General features: G+C 38.5%; 1 protein-coding gene across 3 annotated transcripts in view; it reads right to left on the bottom strand.

Moving 5' to 3' along the window:
* Positions 1-17233: 17233 nt before the first annotated feature.
* The window catches only part of NBEA (neurobeachin), a 472840-nt gene continuing 468075 nt past the window's right edge, over positions 17234-21998 (bottom strand). For all 3 annotated transcript variants that reach the window (XM_029960860.1, XM_018071249.2, XM_018071252.2), the window contains 2 exons: positions 21518-21669; positions 17234-19008 (listed from right to left, as the gene is read on the bottom strand). In XM_029960860.1, the coding sequence (XP_029816720.1) occupies positions 18918-19008; positions 21518-21669 (243 nt within the window). In that variant the 3' untranslated portion in view covers positions 17234-18917. The remainder of the gene's footprint in view (positions 19009-21517; positions 21670-21998) is intronic.

Below are 21998 nucleotides of genomic sequence, written 5' to 3'. Positions count from 1 at the left end.
CTACAGGAATTCCTTGCCAGTGCAAGCAAAGCTTAATTCATAAGTAGTCTGGTATTGTAGAGTACTTTACAGTCCTTACGTTGAAGGTGTCCCTGTAAAGTACTGTCAGTGCACAGAAGTGACACAGTAATGTGAAGGATGACTCTTGGAGGGTATGCCTGAATGGAAATCATAACTATAGCTGCAGCTCAGCATGCCTGAGCTAGCTGCAAATAGGCTGCTTTGGGTAAGGCTGTCCCATGTCTGCCCCCAACTGAAAGCTGAGTGAGCACAAAGGAAAAAGGCAGTGGCTTTTCCCTCTCTGCTGTTTGAAAAGACACCTGTGTAAAAGAAGCATTAGGTTAAAGTTCACCTCCAGGAAAGCTGAGATCAAACTGTTCAGATCTACTAAGTATCTCTTCCATAATATCTATACTATGGAATACTTGTTGTCAGTGGGTTTCTTGTAGGCCCCTCCAATAGAACTTATTGTCACATAGCAACAGCCCTAATGTCTACGTCTGTCTGAGAAGCCCAGTGCTAGCCAAGCACAGATCTAAGTATAGGGATATGTGCATTTTCATACTTAATAATTGCCATTTAGTCTATTAAGAGTGAGTCTTATGGTAAAGGTCCAAAAGATCCAATTACAGCAGGTTGTTCTCTGAGTAATGTGTTAATGTGAACATATTGCTCCCATCTTCTATTCTCAGTCTTTTTTAAAATTTCGATTGTGCTTCAAAATGTTTATACTACATTCAGAGCTGTATTTGGGACAAACCCCCACTACCTTTCTCCCTCAGCAGCTGCCTTCTGTGGGAACAAGGAAACTGGCAATGAGCTCAGTGGGTGCACAGAAGGCAGCCTCATTCCTATCACATCTAGGAAGGCCTTAGGAAAAAATCCTGCAAGACACATTACAATGGATTTCATCATTCAGAAGGAAAATGTGAGGTTCTTGACCCTGCAAGCAGAGTCCTGCATAACCAGGTAATGTCCATAGTGGGAGGGAAGGATTTGCAGCTTGTTGTTATAGTAAAGATGGACTGTCTGGCACCCATTCTTTTTATAAGGGGAGAATAGGGCTCCCTCTGGGGATCTTTTACAAGTGCTGATTCTCCTGGAGGGAATTTTTTTGCTGAACGCTTATTTAAAATAGCCTTCTTTTCCCTGCTTCAGCTGAGCTCACTTTGGCTTCCACTTTGCTCCTGCCTCAGCCCAGACCTATCTTGCTCTGTAAAATAAAGGAGCCCACTAACTTTTAAAGAACTCATATTACCTTTAAAGGAAAAAAAAAGAGTGAATTGTGTTTATATTTAAATGTAGATTGATACAGAATTTACTACGAATTAGTAATATCCCCTCAGATTTCATGAATCATCATGAAAGAATGAAGATCCACAATGGAGATTACTTCCTGAAGTCATGGTCATGAAATTACAGTCATTCCCAACATTCTAATTTGTGGGAGCCTCATTACCTGATGTAGACCATGGAGATGACACTTTCTTTAAAGGTATTTTAGTAATTTATTTCATTTTCTGTGTCAGTTTAGACATGTTGTTGGTCACCATCACTGCTGGAAATGTGCAAACTTCCTAATGTTCAGTTTCTGTGTACAATGGTATGTATAACATGAAAATTATAAAGAGTAAAATTCACCAAGGGTGTGAGCAATTTTTGTCATTTTTGGTGTTCCATGCAAATGCTCGTTTTGTTCTTTCCATCTGGTCTCCCTCCCTCTCTATATTACATGTGTAAATTTTGTGTGCCCTGCCCAATAGCACTGAAAGTTGCTACCTCTTGACAATTTGAGGGCAGACAAAGGGGCATCTGCTGTATGTTGTGGCTTTCTTTTTTCATGCCTGGTTATAATGTTGATACAGATACTTTGATCTTCAAGCAGTTTGACTTCATGGAAGAGATTCTGACCGTGTGGATGTCTAAGCAACTTCCATCAGCTCATAAATCTAAATAATTTTCAAACTCTCCCACTGGTTTTATGATCTCCTAAATTATACAGTCTGAAGTATTTTTCAACTGTTCCACATTTCTGGGTAAGTCTTGGAGATGGTGAAAGCTGAGCCTTTAGTATCCTGTTTCTATGTCAGGAAGGGCACAGAGAACAGTGGTAGGCCTGGGCAGATGAAGATGATTTTCACCTGCTTTTTTCTTGAGCAGATGTTTGTCATGCTTAGCATCCATTCTTCTTTTATGCCTTTATTAAAAGCCTCCTGTCCACATAGCATAAATTTTGCAGCCCACTTGAGCTTTCACTGATGTTGCAAAAGGTCTTCCCATGGCAGATATGAATAAAGGATGGATATTTTAATATTTTTTTTGGTAACAACTCTGAGGTTTAGAAGAGGGTTATTGTTACCACTGGAATGTAATAAAATCCTCTTTTGAACACTTTTGATGTAAGGTGAACTCTTTTTGTGCCCGTGTCTGTGCCGGGGTATGTGAGCAGTACTCTCACAGGCTTCAGACCATGCTCAGTCTTCCTCAAACTGGTCTTGACAATTCAAAAACTGCCCTGAATGAAGGACTCCCTCACATCTCAGATCAGCACCCTACAGACACAACTCTGGGCTTCCTTTCTCTGATAAAATTGCTATTTGAAAAGTTGTTTCTTCCAGACTTCTCATATTTCTGAAAATTTGTGATTTGTAGAAATTCCACTTTGCCAGAAATGTCCTGATTAAGCAGAGGAGGAAGAAGAGAAGAAGGACCTTCACATTGACCTCTCCTCATCTTCACAGTTCCATGTTAGGCACTGACTACTGAGTCCTTCTAGTCTCATTCAGACCAAATGTGAGGTTTGGCCAGATTTTCTCTGATGAATGGCTCCAAATAGGGCTATTTCATTGTATTGAATATCAGCAGGTTAAAATTGCTGAGGCATCTGTCAAAGAACAGTAATTATCACTGCTTTCCTCTTATCCAAATCCCGTGTGGCCTGCAATGGAACTTTGCAGCTGGAAGGAAACAAAGAGCCATTACTTTCAGTGCACGCTCCTGATCGGGTTATATATTGATAGTTTGTGCTAGGAAGAAGGGTTTATGAGTGCCTCTGGCAACTGGTGGTTTGAGCTGTGCACCTATAAATTTTAAGTTGGCAATATCAAACAAAAATTATTCTCTGGCTATAGCCTGAGGTAACAGGGAGTGGGAAAAACCAAGCTGTGCTACTAATCCATAACCACAGAAATTACCTCCATTCCAAAACAAACACTACATAAAATTTTAAAAGCTGGTCAGCCCTATATATATATATATATATATGTGTGTGTGTGTGTCATAAAATGTCAGTAGTGTAATTCAGACCAACCTTAGAAATTGTGATATATTGCATTTTGTCATTTATACAGTTCTGTATCAGAGTTAACTAAGAACAAAGGTCGACAGCCATTCAGGAGTTCATTCTGTCTCATGAATATTATCACCAAACCATTTTACTTTTATGACAACATTTGGTAATTAATTACCAGACAGCACATATGCAATAATACAAAATATACTATATTAAAATAATTATGTTTCTTTCAAAATATCAAAAATTTGCAAATCTCTATATAATCATTGTGGTTTTCACTATGTTATAGCTGAGAGAAGACTCTAACATTAGAAATTTGGCAGCAGTTGCATTTGAAAACTGATAAACCCATTATGTGTTTGGAAGATATCCCCCCATCTGTTGACAAAGTAAAATGATAGAAAACATTGGACTGAAATCAAATGTTTTTAATAACCAGCTTTCTTTTCCCCAACAATAAAATAAACATAATATAACAAATAAAATGTAAAATGCACAACAGTTTACACAAGACAGTTTTTTCAGTTTCATGGGACATTTTGAAATGTTCTCAGTGGAGTTTCTCAGGTATTTCAGGCAGGTGTTTGTAGTGTCTGTAAGGCCGACTTATTATAATGAATTTCATTTTTGGGGAATCTACTTAACTCACCCTGTTCAGTTAAATTATTTAGCAAATTAATTCTGTTTTGTATCTAACTCTTTGCTGCATCTGTGCTCCATAGCTAAGGAACAGAAATTGAGACAATATTTGAGCTGTATGCTTCATTAGCCAACAGACCTTAAAAGGCAGATGCAAATACAGTCAATATATGTTATTTTCTGACTTCTCATTAGGGTATAATGTTGTAGGTTTTATTTTTGTCCTTCAATATGCCTCCTGTCCTTAGATCACAGATGTGTCGGAACATGCTGAGGCTTCCCTCCTGTCCACTTTTTCCTTCCTCTGCCCAGATAATAGCTCTGGTTACAAACTTCTGCTGTGGAAACTGTACTCCCTGATCTGTTAAGACATTCCTGTAGTCTTGAATTGCCAGAAATTGCACAAACTGAGGACACATCTCTGGGTTCAACCATGGTCCTCAAACACTGGGGAATTTTTTTGACTGTTGGTGGTATCTGGGAGGCGCTTCTTCACCTGATCTCCAGACCTTAGTCTTGCTTGCTCACCTTTTATGAAGGACTGCTGAGCTCTTCTTTGAATATCTTCAATAGGGTATTGGTGAATTTGCCACTTATTTCTGTAGCCCTCACCTTGTGATTTGAATTTGCTGTATCCTGTGTGAGGAATTCTTTGTTGTAGGCAAGTTGCATGAAATCATCCTTAATTCAAATCAGGATACAGTAAAATGCAAATCCATTTATTCCTTTGCAACACGCAAACAGAAATCACAGTTTCAGGCACTTAGAGGCCCAGGAGACAAAAAATCATGCTGCAACTACTACCATCAAAATCCAATCAGAAAAACCTCTTTCCTTGTATTTGCATGACTTGCAGTAGATGCTTCCCAGATGTACTTCTTTGTACACAACCTGTGCCTCAGGTTGTGCTCCCCAGGGAAACCCATTCTTTGCAGAGTATGCCAGGTTTTATAGCTCATCCCACTACTGTGGTCCTCTGTATTCCTCCTCCCTTCCACCTCCCACTGCTCTACACATTATCTCCCTCAACACTATTCTAGCAATACCTGTAACACAGCTCGGAGAGATGATGGTTGGACAGTGTGACTAAGCTTTAATATATCTAAAGAACTGATCTAGTCAAGAATGAAGATAGTGGTGTACAAAAAAGGGGGAGGAGGTACCCCTTTCCACTTACTGACTCATTTTACCTGACAGATGGGAGAAGAAGCCATAGCTGCAGGGTAGGGAGAGTCCAAATTTGGCAGGACCGAATGGAAAGGAGAGACTGGACAAATACCAGTTTGTAATGCCTTGACTTGTACAGATGTGAGGCATTTACATCTGAGCCAGTCACCCCAGGCTGTGTTTGTTACTAGTGGAGAAAAATGAGTATGTATTACCACAGAAAGATTTCTCTCCTTAAATATCTCATATACATAAGACAAGCACCTCAATAGTTCAAATGGCTCCCTCTCCACAAGTGCATGTTTACTTATTTCCATTTACAATAAAGGCATCCTGGGGTGGCATGTACAGATTTTGATATCTGATGTTACACAACTGAAGCATTGAGTGAAGCATATCCTGGGTTTAGTGGGTACATTTCCTTGCAGAGCATGTCTCAACCAATGGACTTGAAACCCGTCTGTGTACTGGTAAATAGCTCAATGACAGGAACGTATGTACAGACTCTGTACTTGACTTACCTCAGTGGGAATCAGTTCATTTTGGGAGACAGGAATTGGTAAGCTTTGAGTTTCAGTCTTCAGGAGGCATTTTTACTAAGGTGTTACACTTAAAATGCTAATGATTATATGATTTAATTCAGGGGGTCACAACAGGCTTTTATTAGAAATTCAGACTTCAATCTAGTTGTCTTCTTTGTTGGAAGACACAAAGAAAACTATGACAAATTAAGTGTCAAGTGTGATATACAGATAAATGTTGCCATTAGGTCTGTTCCTCTAGAATTTAACCAGGCCTGTAAGCCAGTGTATCACTGTAAACTAGATTTAGTAATGGTAAAGTCAATTCTAAATGTCTCCTTTGCGTATCTCAACACCCATCAGTCTTCTTTTTCGTAAGATCTGTGTGGTGACTAAAATTTTTTGAAGTGCATGAAACAATTTTAAAATTTCAAGAAACATTTTTTCACGGTTACCTCATAGGCAAGTGTAATTTTCTACTGTAAATAGCACTGAGTTTAAATGTCTCGTGTAATAAGTGTCTTGAGTCCCTTTAGACTTCACATTCTCAGTTACACATTGATTTTTAGTGCAGCGGATAGATAAGGAAAAGCGAACTTGTTAGCGAAATCAAGGAATGCATCTAGTCTTTCATTAATTCAGATGCGGGCTTTCTGAGAAGCATTTAGCCTAACATTACCAAGTGTCACTTTCTACTTATCAGCTGGAACTGGCATGAAGGTGGGCTCTCCTGCTCCACTCCACAGTTACAGTGACTGGTTTCTGAAGATAGAGAGTTCAGTCAGGTGATTCACTCAGGGTGTTATGACAACTGAATTCTTATTTTCTCTCCTGATTTGGCAGCAGTTCCCCTAGATAAGGCTTTGAAAGACAAAGCTAATAGGGTGCTTGTGAGCAACACGGCTTTACTTGTTAGAAAGCTGGGGGCACTTGTGTTACTCAGACAAGAGTGGTGCTGCTCCCAGTTTCTTTTATCTGGATATTCCTACTTCAGGGAGGAACATGTTGAACATATTGAACATGTTGAACATACAAACAGTGATTTGTATTATTTCTTCAGGACAACTTGATTCCTTTGCTTTGAGAAGAGGACAATACAGTGCTTTTATCAAAGCTTGAAAAGCTTTGATAAATGAGCGTCCACTCTCATTATCCCGTAAGAAAATAGGGTTGTTGAAGCACCTAGTTATGTGCTTGCAGTTCCCTGTGTTTATTTGCTGTTCAGTTGTTTATTTTCTGTTAGTTGCTGCTCAGCTGGAGTCCTGTTGGCACATCTAGCATTCCCAGGAAAAGTTTTTGAAAAACAGAGGTATATAAGCTCTCTACCTGCTGCCTGACAATCCTAGTTTGTTGACTGTGTTGCTCCTCTTAATTGTCCAGTCCATCACCTTCACCAACAGAAAATAATATTGAAAGATCATACAAAAAAGCTTCATGAAAATTTCACAGTATTTGATCACCCCTGCACTTCCATGATAGAATCAGTAAGATTGCACAGTGTTTTTCTAGTCAGCTGCCAATCATGAAGGTGGATTTACTGATCTTACAACATTTGAATGATCTTGGCTAAAAAAGGTTGCTTGTGTTTGCACCATTTAAACATACCTATTTAATAAAAATTGTTATCCTTTGCAGCTGTGGGTGCATGACCAACAAAAATAGAGGAGGACAAGAACTGAAGTATTTTCAATAGTACATGTGGCTTGTCAAATCTAGACAACTCACTCAAATAGAAAAATACTTTGACTTGGTTTTGTTTTTGTTTCTGACATTTGAGTTACACTTATTAGGTACAATTAGATATAGTAACAGCTCTAGTAACAGCTATTTTGAACAATAACCACCTCAGAATATAGCATAGCTTCTTTGTTTCTGTTTTGCTGAATTATATATTTTATAATTATAAATAAGATTGCACAAAAGATGCAAATAGAAATAAAGGTAGAATTTCGGATGAGCTTGAGGTTAAAAATCGTTTCACCAAAAGCATGGTTTTGGGTTAAATTGGCTGTTGGAGTTGCTTGAACATTGTTGGAGAATACAGAACAGTGAGGATCCTGTGTTTGATATACTTTGCACATTCAGATGTAGTTTGCACATATCAACTTAGGCCTAATCGATAAAAAAATTCTCAATAGCAAATAAATGGGTAAGTGGTAAATGATAAAAAACAGTTGCTAATGAAAACTGGGGTTTCTTTCTGTTGTTGTTCCAAACCTTATTTAGCTGTCCTCTGCACACAAATAGCGGGTGTTTCTATAAAATTCCCTTCAAGTTCCAGAGTCTTCTCAAAAGTGACTTTACATGTGAAAACAATTTTTTACTTTTAAAATTTCTTTCCATGCTTAGAGCAGATCCACTTTATCACAGAAAATAACATTTACTGCACTTACTAGCACATTATGTTGAAATTATTTCAAATTGTATGAGATGCATTTCAAAAAACCCAAGTTTTTTGTAAAATCTCTTCCCTCCAAAAGACAAAAGGCATTGAGATCAATATCAGACTGAAAAGCTAAAGATGAAATATTTTAAAGTTCATTGAGAAGGAAATGTTAGACAAGAGTGACCATAGTGCCTCCTAAACCAGTCTTTCAAATGATTTACTTTAGGCTGCAAAAGGATCATATGCATTTTCTAATTAGTGTCTGTTGCCAATTGTTTGTTACTCTGGACAATTCACAGAACATATGTAAAAGATCTCCAGTTGATATACATCATCACTGTCACTTAAGATGCTCATTAAAATGGAAGATATCTTCTTTTTCTTGGAGTAAAAATATTCTGTCTAAAATGTTGCTGTGTATTCATCTATAGTGACATTTATAAGATTTCTTTTTATATCTTCATGGTTTTCTCCTCAATAATATATTTTCCAGTCAACCACTAAGTACTTTCCTATGAGTCTTATTATAAGAGCTAGCTAGTTGCCTGCAAATGCATTTTTTATCATTTAATAGGCTCTAATCTGTGGTTGAAAGGCCAGCCTGTATCATAACATGCATAACTGCCATAGTCCAACGAGGGTGTGGTCCAGCTGAAAATGAAGGTTTAAGCATACTGTAGGTGTTGTCCCTCTCCTGCCCCTGGCAGCCCCAGGAAGTGTCCAATGCACAAGGAACACGTCTTTTTTAATATGATATTTCCCCAATTTATGCTCAAAATTACTGTTCTCTTCCTGCCTTGACTGGGCAGAAGGCTCCCTCAAAGGAGGGGTTTGAAGCCCAGGCTCCTCTTCCCCTACTCTCTCATGGTGTTGGCTTGAAACACATATGTTATTAATAACTAATTAGAAATGAAGGAGAAGAAAGGCTGTCAGGAAAGTAACATGATTTTACTCAGAACTCTTCCGCAGCCATGGCACCTGTTGGCCATTGGTGTCACACCTCCTCAGGGAGCAGCTGGTGCCTCTCACACATCAAGAACATATCGTGTAATGAATCCAGACAGCAACATCCATCCAACCCTGCCACCACACCAGGATTACATCTCTGTTGCCTCCAGCCCCACCTGTGGCCCGGGGGGAGCACAGGTGTAACTGAGAACCTCTCCTGGCTCCCTGGCACCACTGTTGCTGGAGATGTGGAATGTGGTCTGACCTGACACTCGAGGTGCGGAGGCTGGGAGTGAGACAGTAAATGGAATCCTCCTCATTTTGACCTGGAAATTGAGCATGTTTGGGATGCAAACATGAAACCAGTCCTTGTAACTAATTTGTCAGCGTTTTCTGGGATGCCAGCCCACCTGATATAAAGTTTTGTCTCCCCACATCAAATATTTTGCATTCTTGCCTTTGGTTTAATAAAACAAGAATTTGGCTCTGCAAGTAATCCTTCCCCAGATTTTTTTTAAAAAATGCGTTATCACACTGTCATGGTAAGGAACATCTCAGACAGATAAGACATTTTCAGGTTTGGTGGCTGCTCTGGATGTCTCTACATCATAGATTGACAGGACTTGGAGTATTCAGCCCCTGTCTCTGAGTAGAAGAAAGTGCTTTGGTTTGACTTTAGGAATTCTTGTTTCCCATGTTCTATCAATAAAGCCCATAGAAAAAACCCATGGGGTGTCAGAAGATAGAAAAGGGCCTGTGCAGCTGCAGTGTCCCCTCAAGATACGGTGTCATTTGGCAATGTCCTGGCTGACATCTCTGCCCCTTTTTGTAAGAACAGGTTTTTTTCTGACATTTTTTTCCACCACTACTTTAATTCAGGAAATGTAGTGAAAGGCTCAATTTAAACAAATACTTCTCTATAAGAACATGCTAGTTTTGGCTGGGCTAGTGTTCATTTTCTGTAAAGTAGCTAATGTGAGGCTATGTTTTTGGATTTGTGATGGAAACGGTGTTGATAATTCAGGGCTGTGTTCCTTACTGATGAGCAGGGTATGCACAGAGCCAAGGCCTTTTCTGCTTCTTACCCCATCAGAGACTGTGCTGAGAGTGCACAAGAAGTTGAGAGAGGACACAGTTGGGACTGGCTGACTGCAGCTGACCAAAGGCGTCCCATACTGCAGGATACCATGCTCAGCTTGTAAAACTGGGGGAAGAAGTGGAGGACATCTGGAGTGATGACTTCCCAAGTCACTGTTATGTGTGATAGAGTTTTCCTGGAGATAGCTGAACATATGTTCATGGGAAATGGTGAATGAATTCCTTGTTTTACTTTGCTTGTGTGAGCAGCTTTGGATTTACCTATTAAGCTGTTTTTTTTCTCAGCTCATGTGTTTTATCACTTTTCTCTTCCAGTTCTCTCCCCTACCTGACTAGGACTAAGTGAGCAAGTGGATGTGTGGAGATTAGTTGCCAGCTGGAATTAAACCACAATAGGAAGAAAACCCTATCTCAGCCAGTATGCAGGGGGATCACCTTGTTTCTCTCCAAATGCCTTATTTGAAAGTCTCACAACAGTTTCATTAATCACTTAAGCTAAGTCGCATCCATTCACAAATTACCCACACCAGAGGAAGACACCAGTGCTTCAACTCCAGGACAAACTGAGTCTGTTCTCCCTGCTGGCTGGTGGTATACTGGTCCCCTGAAATGAGCTGAGGACTCCTTGTAGAAATCTCTCTAGCCTGGGATATTACCAAAGAAATTACCTGAGGGACTTTAGAGGTGGCACTATGTCATGCTAGGAGTTCTTAATGAAAGTACTATAAGTTGACCTGTCGCTCTGTGAAAATTATACATTAAATAATACGGACTATTTAATTTCCATGTGCTTGAGACTAAATTTTCTGCTAATGTAAGATGTCTCACAGCAGTGTATTCTGTAATTTACCTCAAAGAGTTTAAAGGGTATTGATGAGGTGTCTCTTGAATTATTGATTTTTTCCCTGTTTTTTTTCTTTATAAACAGATTAAAACACAAAATCCCTGCCAAAATAGTAAAAGCAAAAATTAATCAAATTATGACAGGCTTGTCATTGTGACAGGACCCCATGGAAAACAGTAGTATGCGATTAATTTATTAAAATAACGAGATTATTTGCTATCAAAATTATTTGTAACAAATAGACTTGATAGTTTTGATGAGTTTACAAAAGTGTAAAATGAATAACAATGATTTAATTAAAGACATTTGACTAATATTGACAATATTTTGATGAAGAAATAACAGTCACATCCATGTCAGTACATCTAAAGGTAGTTGTTATTTCCAATGTCCAAAAGCTGATTGTTTTTACTGTAATCCTGCAGAAAAGTTCTTTTTTTTTTATTTGTTTTTGAGTTCCTAATGTTTTGTTGACCTGAGATTTCAAATGGTTTTTTTTCAAAAAAAGCCTCTCACTGGGTCTGTTTTGCAGTTATGTTAATGCTTAAAGTTTTCCTATTCTTTAGCCTTTTATCATTTGGAACGCATAGTTTGTATTTGAATGCTATTTTTTATGGAAAGTACAGAAATCTTTTCAGCAGAATGTTGTAGAAAAGAGCACTATTAAGGAGGAGAATTTGTACTGAAAATATGCTTAAGAGAAATTGATGTCTGAAAAGAAAAGCAGTCTGCAAGAAGGACTGGAGGTTTTATGCACTTATAAGTAGATCCACATTAAATGTCTAGAAATGGACATTTCCAGGAGTCGCAGTCCTGTAATTTGATTGTCTGCAGGCCAGATATAGAGAGATATTAGATTCTTAAAAGAAGATTTGAGTATAATTTAAGTGGTGGCAATATAAATACAAGTGTTTTACTCTTCAAAGTCTGGTTTATGACTGGATGCAGCTATTAATCTGGAAAGGTTCCTATGCACATCCCCAGTCTGCTCTGGGATTGTGTGCTGTGATGCCTTATTTTGTTTTCCTTATATACAAAAAATGAACTTTGACTTGGGCACAGACTCCTCGTTTTGTCCTAGGATGTTCATTGCTCCGTTTCTCCCACTTGGTACCATCTAACATTATGATTTAATAATGACTTTCTTTATTTTGGCTGCTTTATTGCTAAAAAGTTCCATAAATAGCAAAAAGCCTGATCAAAACTGAGTGGCCTTGCACACGCGCATGCATACCTGTGCTGTGAGTGCCTCTGAAAGGCACAGAGGTCCTTCCCTCCCCATGGCTAACACAGGGTAACAAAAGGGGTGTCAGAATTCATAGGATACAGAGAGATACTTAGGAAAAAGGGGTTGAGCAGTAGGCTGAAAATCACCCTAAAGGAAACTTATCCTGAAGAAAAGTTGCAGGCAAGCCACCTTTTTTTTTCAAGTTTTTATCCTTATGTATATCAGAACCCAGCTTTTCACCCCTTCCTCAATTAACAGATTGCATTTGGCAGAAAACCATGATCCTTAATCTTTCTAGTTGTGTATGTGTTGCCCTATCACTCTGCAGATATTCCTGTCTAGAGTACTGGCCAGATCATCCGTCAATGAAGAAGGATCAGCACCCTTTGGGACACTAATCATGACCCACATGGAAAGAGGAATATTTTGAATAGGCTATCTATAGTCAGCTCCTGCACAGGATCCATACTCATTCATTACATGTCTGGAGTTTTATGTCCCAGCAGAATCCTTTCCAACTGACATTCATAAGTGCTACAGTAGGTGTCTGGCTCTCAGGCTCATCTCCCATGAGATAACTTACCATTGAGGGACTTATCAAGTTAGGGCATAAGCCTCTGACAACAGAGGAAGCTACAGCAATGGTGATGGGAGCTTTTTACCTCTTTTCAAAGTATCCAGTTTCATGGATCTGAAGCTGGTTTTAATGATCTTCATGGAGGAGTAGCAAAGGAGGAGCCCTGACCACATACCTCTACAGAGTGAGTAGAAGCTCTTTCAGGTCAATATTGATATTCGCTCATGTACATGTATACATAAGGCAACACACTAGGGGAATGTGGGTCTAAGCATCCCAAAGGTCTTAATGAGCTGAGCACCTTTCAAGTCCATTGTTGCAATAGCTGTAGTGAGTGATCCAAAAGCTTAGGACTACGTAGCTGTAGTCTTAGGGTGCAGTGCTCCAACAGGTGCATAAACTTGTGGCTAGGAGTTTTTGCTGAGTTCCAAGCACCATCTGTCATGACTCTGTAATATGGTTGATATGCTGATGGTCATGGAGCCCACAAGGGACTCCTTGCAGGTGCCTTGTCTACATCTAGCAACTTGAGCAATGAAAGGTGGAGGCTTGGGCTTTGTGCTGTGCTCATCTGCATGGTCTAGCTAGTACACCATTAACTTACCACTGTCTAAACAACACCCTGCAGTGTGCATGGGCTAGGATGGGTGAATGGCTGATCCTAAGGAGTCTGGCAGCATGGCTAAAGGTTGTCATGCCATTTACCTTCAGGTCAGAAAAGGGTCCTGACTTGTGTTAATTAATAGGACAATAACACTCCCATATGACTGCTGGTTCTGCACCAACAGATAGATGAAAGATAGGATACCCTTTTCATTTCAGGCTTTTACCTCCTGCAAGACATATGGGGACATCAAGAAGCTTGATTAAGAGGTTTGTGTGGGCTTTCTGGAGCCCAGTGAGGAGAGTGGGGGCATGTCATGGATACCAGGAAGGACATAGTTGCAGGAAAGAGAAAATCTGACTCATAGCCTGCTCTTCATGGCAAGTTAAAACAACATGAACAGAAGGGTTTAGTAGAGGAAAGAGATAAAAAAGGACATTGCAAGGTAGAGCTGGGACAATCTGTCCCAGCCTATTTGAAAGAAATGGACACAGTGTTTTGTTGTAGGAGAAATCTATCCCTCTGACTTTTCTCCAAGCCCCTGGTCCCTTTCCAGAGTGCTGCTGCCTTCCTACTGAAACAGTCCTTTTTCTGCTACTATTATTTGGAAAGATGTGAATGCAGGGACACTGGCCACCATGTACTGTTTTATTTCCTGTTTGATAGCTCTGTACAAACTAATGTATCTGAAAAGCCATAGGCACTGGTTTTATATGCATAGCTGTACAGTGGGACTGAAAGACCACTTTCAATTGTTCTGTTGCCTTTTCTGGTAGGGACTAGTTCTGCTACACAGTGAGGGAAACTAAGCACATTGTTCTTAAATTTGCACACTCGTGATATGAGAATTAACTTTGCCATAGGGCTTGGTCATTGCAGCATCTTGAATAGACTAAGTTCCTCCAAAGTATAAACACAAGAAACTTTTAAGCCAAGTCCCCTGTTGCAGATAGCTTTTAGCTGTCTGTAGTCTTCTCTTACCAGAAGAGATTTTTTTTTCTACCTAGTTTTACACATAAAAGCATATTTTCTTCTTGATGTTAGGAATGCTAGGTTGAAGGTGGCTTGGCATTGTGGCACCCTTAAGCACAGAGAGCCTTTATGCCAATCCTTTCACGAATAAAAAGCACTCCAGACTCCAAATTTTGCACATAGGTACCCATTAATTACCCAAGTCCTTTTTTGTGCAAATGGGATGCAACTGAGAGAGAGGTTACTTCTAGCCAACAGTGTGGAGCTGTAGTGTGGTTTAGGCATGATATCACCATGGAGGGACCTGTAAACTAAGTTCAGCTGTTTGGCTGATTTTCATCTACGTAAATCCCTCTGTAAATTAATTCTATGGCCACAGCTTATAAACTTTACAAGAAAGCAGACTCAGGACTTGTTTTTCTTGTCAGTTTCAGATATTGAAAGTTAACTGTAGATGTTGCAAAAATAATCACTGGGGTTAGAGAGTCTATAAACTGCACTGCACAGACATATAAACTTCCAGTACTTTTTTCCTTTAAATACCAACTTTAGTCCACGCATTTTCAGAGTTTGCAAGTAACACACTCACACGTCCACACTTAAGCCCAAATAAAACCAGTCCACAGTTAAATCCTTGAAAAATGTGAGCATAAACTCCAGCAGTAAGTATCCAAATGAAATATTTATATGTACTAGACATCTTGTATCAGGAGGTGGTTCTCTTGCTGTTGTCATAAGTCAGCCCTTCGCTCCCTGTGTCTGCTTCAAATGCTTTTATCCCTGGGAGCACAAGGCTTGCTTCAAACATCCTGCTTGCTTGTCAGCAGGGTTGATGCACCGTATTATAACAAGCACTCACCACAACTGTTGTTCACAGGCAGCATTTTTAGCTCTACAAGCACAACCCACAAGATTGTCTATCAGCATAATCATTATTTATCCAAAGTTCTCCCAGTAAATTGAGCCTAACTAGTGTTTCCTGGGGGAAAATATGCAGAAGCTTTTATTTTATTATTGCTCATGTAGAGAAATCAGCATTTCCTCCAACAGTGGTAGAATGTGGACAAGGAATACACCTCATAGCTGTTGCATTGTTTCTCCTGTATGGCAATGGCTTACAGTCAAGAGCTTAACCTAGGATGAACTGGCAGAAACACAGCCAATAACTGTGCATTATTTACATTGTAGGCATACTTTAGTTGCACAGTTTTATCCTTAATGCTGCATCTCCCTTAGCTGAGAGACTTACTGCATTTAACTGGTTTGGTCAAAGCTGCTTCATGTTCCACAAGCAGTTCTCAGAGACTCCCCGGGGATCAGTAGCTCTAATTTCCATAGAGAAAAAAAGTGAGTCAGACTAGATATACTGTGTGACAGAAATGGGCAGCTGAAGCTTTGGAAAAGACTTATGATGTAAATTGAGATCTGTGTATATTGTCTGTTTGCAAAAAGAGACACTGAAACAGGTAGCTGTATACTAATGTAATTAACACAAATCAACAAATGCAATAAAGGAATTTAAATATCCCAACCCAATCATACAATTTTTTTTCTTAATAAATAGAAATTAAACAGAGAGTAAAATGTGGCAGGGGTGTTCCACCACAAAAACTATATCAAGTTGGTCTATGTAACTATACCAGCTCTCTAATATATTCTCCTTATCCTGTGCCTTTGTGGAAACTCTATTTTATAACTTAAACCATAATGGAGTTGGCACATTATTATTATTGTTATTATTATTAGTAGTAGTATTAGCAGTAGTAGTAACATTACATTACTACTATTATTATGAGCCCAACTTGTTTGGGTACCCCTACCTGTGAATACAATACAGTGGGATTTTTTTTATTCTTGTAACTCATGACAAATTTCTCATATAAAGGTTTGTTTGAGCACAAAAACTTCTAATTTGTGACTAAATTGTATTTCACGTCATGCTGAGAGACTTTATGAAAACAACAGTATTAATTAAAATAATAGCAATATCCATTTTTGTTTAATTGCAATGGCGTATTTTTAAATCAATTTGTTGAGTAATATATGAAATTACAGGTGATACTTGTATAATGATGGAATGGAGGTTGTGACATATCAATAAACTGTTTCTCACGATACTGTTAACATACCAATCCTCTCATCTCCTCCCCCATATCTCCTCCAGCTAAAAAATAATCAATTTAGGTTATTCTATATTCAAAAGCTGATTGATATAAATAGTATCTGCTCAAACATATACTATATTCTAATAAGGTTCTCAAGTATTGGCTTTAGTTCATTTTGATAAATATTTAAAGAACAATCCTAAATGTAAAGGCAATGAGTAGGGCAACAAATTGAAGTGTTGGTTGCTATTCTGCTATCGAGAATTTGAAAACTTTTGGGAGTTTTCTACTTATGAGGAAAGCATACCTTAACTTAGACATCTGACTTTCAGACATATATCTATCTCCACTTACTTGCTGTAATCTTTGCAGGGACCTCAGCATTTCCAAAAGGCAATTTATCCCACCTGTTTTGTCTTGTTGTGCAGATACTGTAAATATCTAACTTTCAATGACCAAAATAAGATTAAATTTATCCATCGTATTAGATATTGAGAGATATCCAAAATTGCTCTCATCAGATCTTTGCTCTCTGCAAGGTCTATTATATAAGATTATTGTCTGTTCACAAGGATCCTAAATAACCCTTAAAGGCTTTGATTTTTCACTGCTGCTGAACAGAGTACCTCTGATAGCTTCTCTCCATGTACTGACAATCAAAAGAGTTTCAAAACTCACTCTGTAACCTCTGGCTTTTTTCCTGAGACCCTAGGAAATACAACCACCCAGACATGCATAATTTTTGGCATATACTTGGCATATCAGTAAGGATTTCTTAAAATAATTGTTTATTCCTAATGATAATGTGAATGTTTTGACAAAAAGTTTATTGAAATGAAAAGCAATCCCTGAATTCTTTGCATATTTTATTTTTCTTTTGATTTCCAACTCACACACATCTGGCATATTTTACATGTTTGCAATAAAACATGGTTACAATAGCTTAAGGAATTTATATATCCAAAATATTTCACCATGATCCCAAGATGAAATGAACTTGTCTTCCAGATGTTCAATAGTCTCCCAATTCTAAGCTACGAACTCAAGATATTGCTTACAGACAGGTGATGAATAACTTAATCATTACGCTGATCCCCATGATTGCCGAATCTTATAAATACAAACAACAATGAAGAAGGAAATTTAGTGCTAAACTTACTAATACAAGGTGAATAACAAATAAGTAATCACATCAATAAATAATGATATGTTTCTGGTGCAAAGTGCCAATACAAAGAATCCATTATCTTTTTAAATAAATGACTGCAAGTGAGTGTAAATTCTGAGAAAATTACATTCCTGTTACATGCCTCATAGCCCTACCGACACAATATGTACATCTATGACAATACAGTCACCAAATATACAAAGAAGAAACATGAATTAAAGTGTATATACCCCTGGGTGTGTAATTTGATCAGTACAATGTGCAGAAAATTATTCCGATAATTATCATTACAGTATTGTAAAAGATGAAGTGCCTTAATCTGAGTGGCTTCAGGTGAGATTTTCAGAAGAACTGAAAAGAACAACCTCAGTCACCTTTACAATGAAACTAAGGCTCAGCTCCTTAGAGGACAAATAAGGTAAAAAATCAATGAGGGCTCTCTTGCCCGTGATTTGTAGGCCAAATATTAATAATCCAGAAGTATAGCACTTTGTCTGTATTGGGAGTCATTAAGCACTACAAAGCATTAAACTGAATTTCCCTCTTTGCTCCCTTTCTGTCTAGTTTTTGAATTTAAAAGGGAGAAAATTGATTTCTATTGTTTAAAGTATAAATATGGCAAATGATGGCTTTTTATCCAAATGCTTCATGAGCAGAACTCCACTTCATAGGGGTAAACTTTAGATTCAAAAAGTGAAAAACGTGTGGGTAGAAATGTCAAAATTACTGTTTGCTCCCAAATTCAACCCTTTAAAACAAGCTGTACCCTTAGGCAGATCTCCAGTCTGATTTGTGTGAATGCACCTGTTCCTTCAAGACACCAGGTTTAAAGTACATGCAAGTTGTAACTCCACAATAAAATTAAGAAACAGTTTTGTTCTTTATACAAGGTTTTACTTTTACAAAAGTATCCCTTTAAAGTTAAGATGTGCATCTGATGTACAAAGTATCAAACATATTTTTTTTAATCTCAGCTTGAAAAGAGGCTGGAGATGGGATGCATGTTAGGTTTAAAGCCTAAACATTGAAATAACTGGACACAAGATTCCCCAGAATTTTCAAAAGTCTCTTGTGGCGCATCCTACTACCTTTTCTCAATAAAGAAAGATATATGAAATAATTACCAAAACATTTCCTAATTCATATAATTTACATGATACAAGCTTGCTTCTCAGCAGCTGGTGTTCAGTTGTGAAAAAACACACAAAGTAAAATGGTTGCTGACTACAATGTACAGCTATTGCTGGGTGTAATGGAATGTACAACGGAGGTCAATGCAGACGTGGTTTTCCACCAGAGACTACACCTTTCATTGCAGCACTTGTGCTCTCAGCTTTACCTGGGCTTTCAGTTCTTCATTCAGTTTCAGTATCTGTTCTGATGTTCATAATGCCACCGGTTAAAATCTATGTTAAAAGCTACGATGCTTCCAGAAGCCATGCCAGTAATCAGAGTTCTGAAAAAGATAGCAAAGATGGTAATGTTAATTCTCCTTTACCTTCTTGAGGGATAGTTTATCATAAACAGTAAAAAAGCTAAAAGAACAAGGCACTTTTTGCAACACTTAAGATTAAGATCATGGGTGACGACCAAGTTTGCAATGGAGATGCTACATTTAGGTGTTGACATATGAGCCAAACTTCCATGTTGCCATTCTGGCCAAGGGAGATGAGAGGTCCATTCACTCACCTTCACATAGTTAAAATCAAAGAATCTTAGAATCATAGAATCCTGTTCCAACCTCCCTGCCATGGACAGGGATACCATTCACTACACCAGGTTGCCCAGGACCCCATCCAACTTGGACTCCTGTTCCAGGAGTGGGGCATCCACAGCTTCCCTGGGCAATTTGTTCCAGTGTCTCAGCATCCTCTAAAAACTTCTTCCTAATATCTAATCTAAATCTCTCCTTTTTTAGGTTAAAACTGTTCCTCCTTGTCCTATCACTACCTGTCCAAGTAAAAAGTTGCTCTCCCTCCTTCTTGTAAGCCCCCTTTAAGTACTGAAAGGTCACAATGATGTTTCTCTAAAGTTAGATCTTCTTCAAGCTGAACAACCTCAGCTCTCTCAGCCTGTCTTCATAGGAGAGGTGTTCCAGAATAATGTCATTTGAGATGCTCTCACGTGTCCTGCCTTGATTCCAGCTGCCTCTGCAGAAAGGTGTGGGTCTTCACTAGGTCCTTTGCCATGTGTCACCCAAGGCATGCACCTCAGACCACCGAGGTATCTCAAACAGTACTAACTGGCTATGAGTAGACAATCAAATTAGGCCCTGACCAGCACCTTCAGTGCAGCCTGAGATCAACTCTCTACAGGTCACTGGACATGTACTTTAGGATGAGCTTAATTGTCTTTTATATTCCACAGGCTGTAGCAAATAAATCACCACTTTTATTACAGAAACTTATTCCTCTAGCTCACAAGAAGACATCTGTGTGAAAACACTTTCATTCAGATGTTTTAGAACCCAGTTACATAATTGCAGGTATCTCATGATACTAGAGTGACCTAGGATGGCTGACATGTCTATGCTGGCTAGCAGCTGGGACACAGGACGTGGAGCTCTTCGCACGTGGGGCTGCAGCTGGGATCAGCTGGATATCCTAGGGCCTCCCAGACATAATGAGATGCCTCTGTGAAGATAACTGAACTGGTTCCTTAATCATAAGCTGATCACACCCTGGTACTCCTAAAAAGCTTCATATTGAAATGTAGCCCCAGATTTATGTTGTTTTGGTAGCAATAGTTGAGGTGATTCTCCAGTTATCCCATATCTAATTCTGGTAGCTTAGTTTAAATATTGGATAAGGTGTCTAGCACAACTTCTATGAAACCATACAAAAACCATCCTCTGCTTAATTATGTGACTAAAGTTAAGCAGGTCCTTAAAGCATTTTGTACAGATGGGGCTTCCCAGCCTTGTATTGTAAAAAGGGATGGAGAAAATAGGCTAGCTGGAATTTTTTTCAGTGTAAATAAATCCCTTTGAACAATTCAGAGTATATGATGTAAGTATAAACTGGCAAAGCTCTAGAAGCAAACAGGTTTCTTTCTGTAAGTTATTTTCAATAAGAGTAGGTTTGAGGCAAAAAAATTGTTTCAAGTCATCTGTGCATACCTGAGTAAATTAGATACCTATTTTGCTTAAAGGTGTTTTTGTTACTTTACAGAATGGATAGGAAAGCTGAAAAGTGTAAGAAAAAAATAACTAAAATGAACGCTGTACGATTTTTCTAATATCCTAGGAATTCTTTGCATGTCATGAGTTTGTATATTGATAAGGAATACAACACTGATGCATGATGCAAACAAAAAACCACTCATAACTCTGTATAAATGCAACATATAGGCTTACAATATAATCACAGTAGAAGACTGAGGGACTAGATGCATGCATCTTGTACATTGACTGTGGGCATTTCAGTGACACAGCAGTACTGCAAAAATCTAGGCTTGTACACTGCATCTCCATTGCTCAGGAAGGTTAAAGGAAATGACCATATTCAATCCTCATGGATCAATCCACTGATAATGTTACACATGGGCTAGATGCAACCCCAAGAGGTTCTCAAGTTCTACATGGCTGAAAATCAGAGAGGTACCACAAACTTTTTTAATTGTTTTTTTCAGGCACTGGTTAATAGGTACTATTGCACTCTGATCCAGTCTGACTATTCCTACGTTCTTCAGTTAATGAAGTTTTAGCCATATCTTGCTGGCTGAGTGTCTGCCTTACTGACTTCAATGATATAAGATCTCACCTTAATGTTAAGTGCTTGCATTATGAGACTCAAGGATCAGAGGAAGTGTTGAGTCAGATAAATCAACAAGATAACAACAGGGGTAATGGTTTTTTACATATCCTGTTAACGACTGCATACAATAAATTCATAACTTAAAGTTCATGAAGATGTATACTTTGTGAAATTTTAGCATTTACATACAAATATGAAAGGCAAATTCACCTCTGATCATGAGACAGATCCATAGCTCTTATGCCAGCATCACAGCCAGGGTAAATATAGAGCTGCTTGAAGTCACAGGCCTGCCATACTTCCACTACACCGTTGTCTCCTCCTGTCACCAGGTTCTGCCCATCACTGCTCAGCAGGATGGCCTTCAGGAGAAAAAGACAAATCCCAAGCACACAGTTAGTTTTTATGGATATTGTCTCAATATTAAAAAAAATCATATAAGTGTCTCTTATGTTTTATCCACTTTAAATTTCAAGAAAAAGAGTTCCAATCCTCTTTCTCCCCAGTCAAAAAACAAACCAAAAAATTTTGGATTTTAAATAAATCCAAATCCATTTTAAATAAAACAATTGTATGCTTTTAAACATGATATATAACAAAAAAGCTCTTTAGCTGAATCTGGCAATACTTGAGTGCAGCATTTTTACATAACATAGTTTGTTCTACAGTACTTGGTGCCATCACTAACATC

The sequence above is a fragment of the Manacus vitellinus genome, unplaced genomic scaffold, assembly GCF_001715985.3.
Source record: "Manacus vitellinus isolate BGI_N305 unplaced genomic scaffold, ASM171598v3 scaffold_2_pilon, whole genome shotgun sequence".
NCBI lineage: Eukaryota > Metazoa > Chordata > Aves > Passeriformes > Pipridae > Manacus > Manacus vitellinus.
Note: the sequence above shows the minus strand (reverse complement) of the source record. Positions and strands in the feature narration are given on the sequence as shown.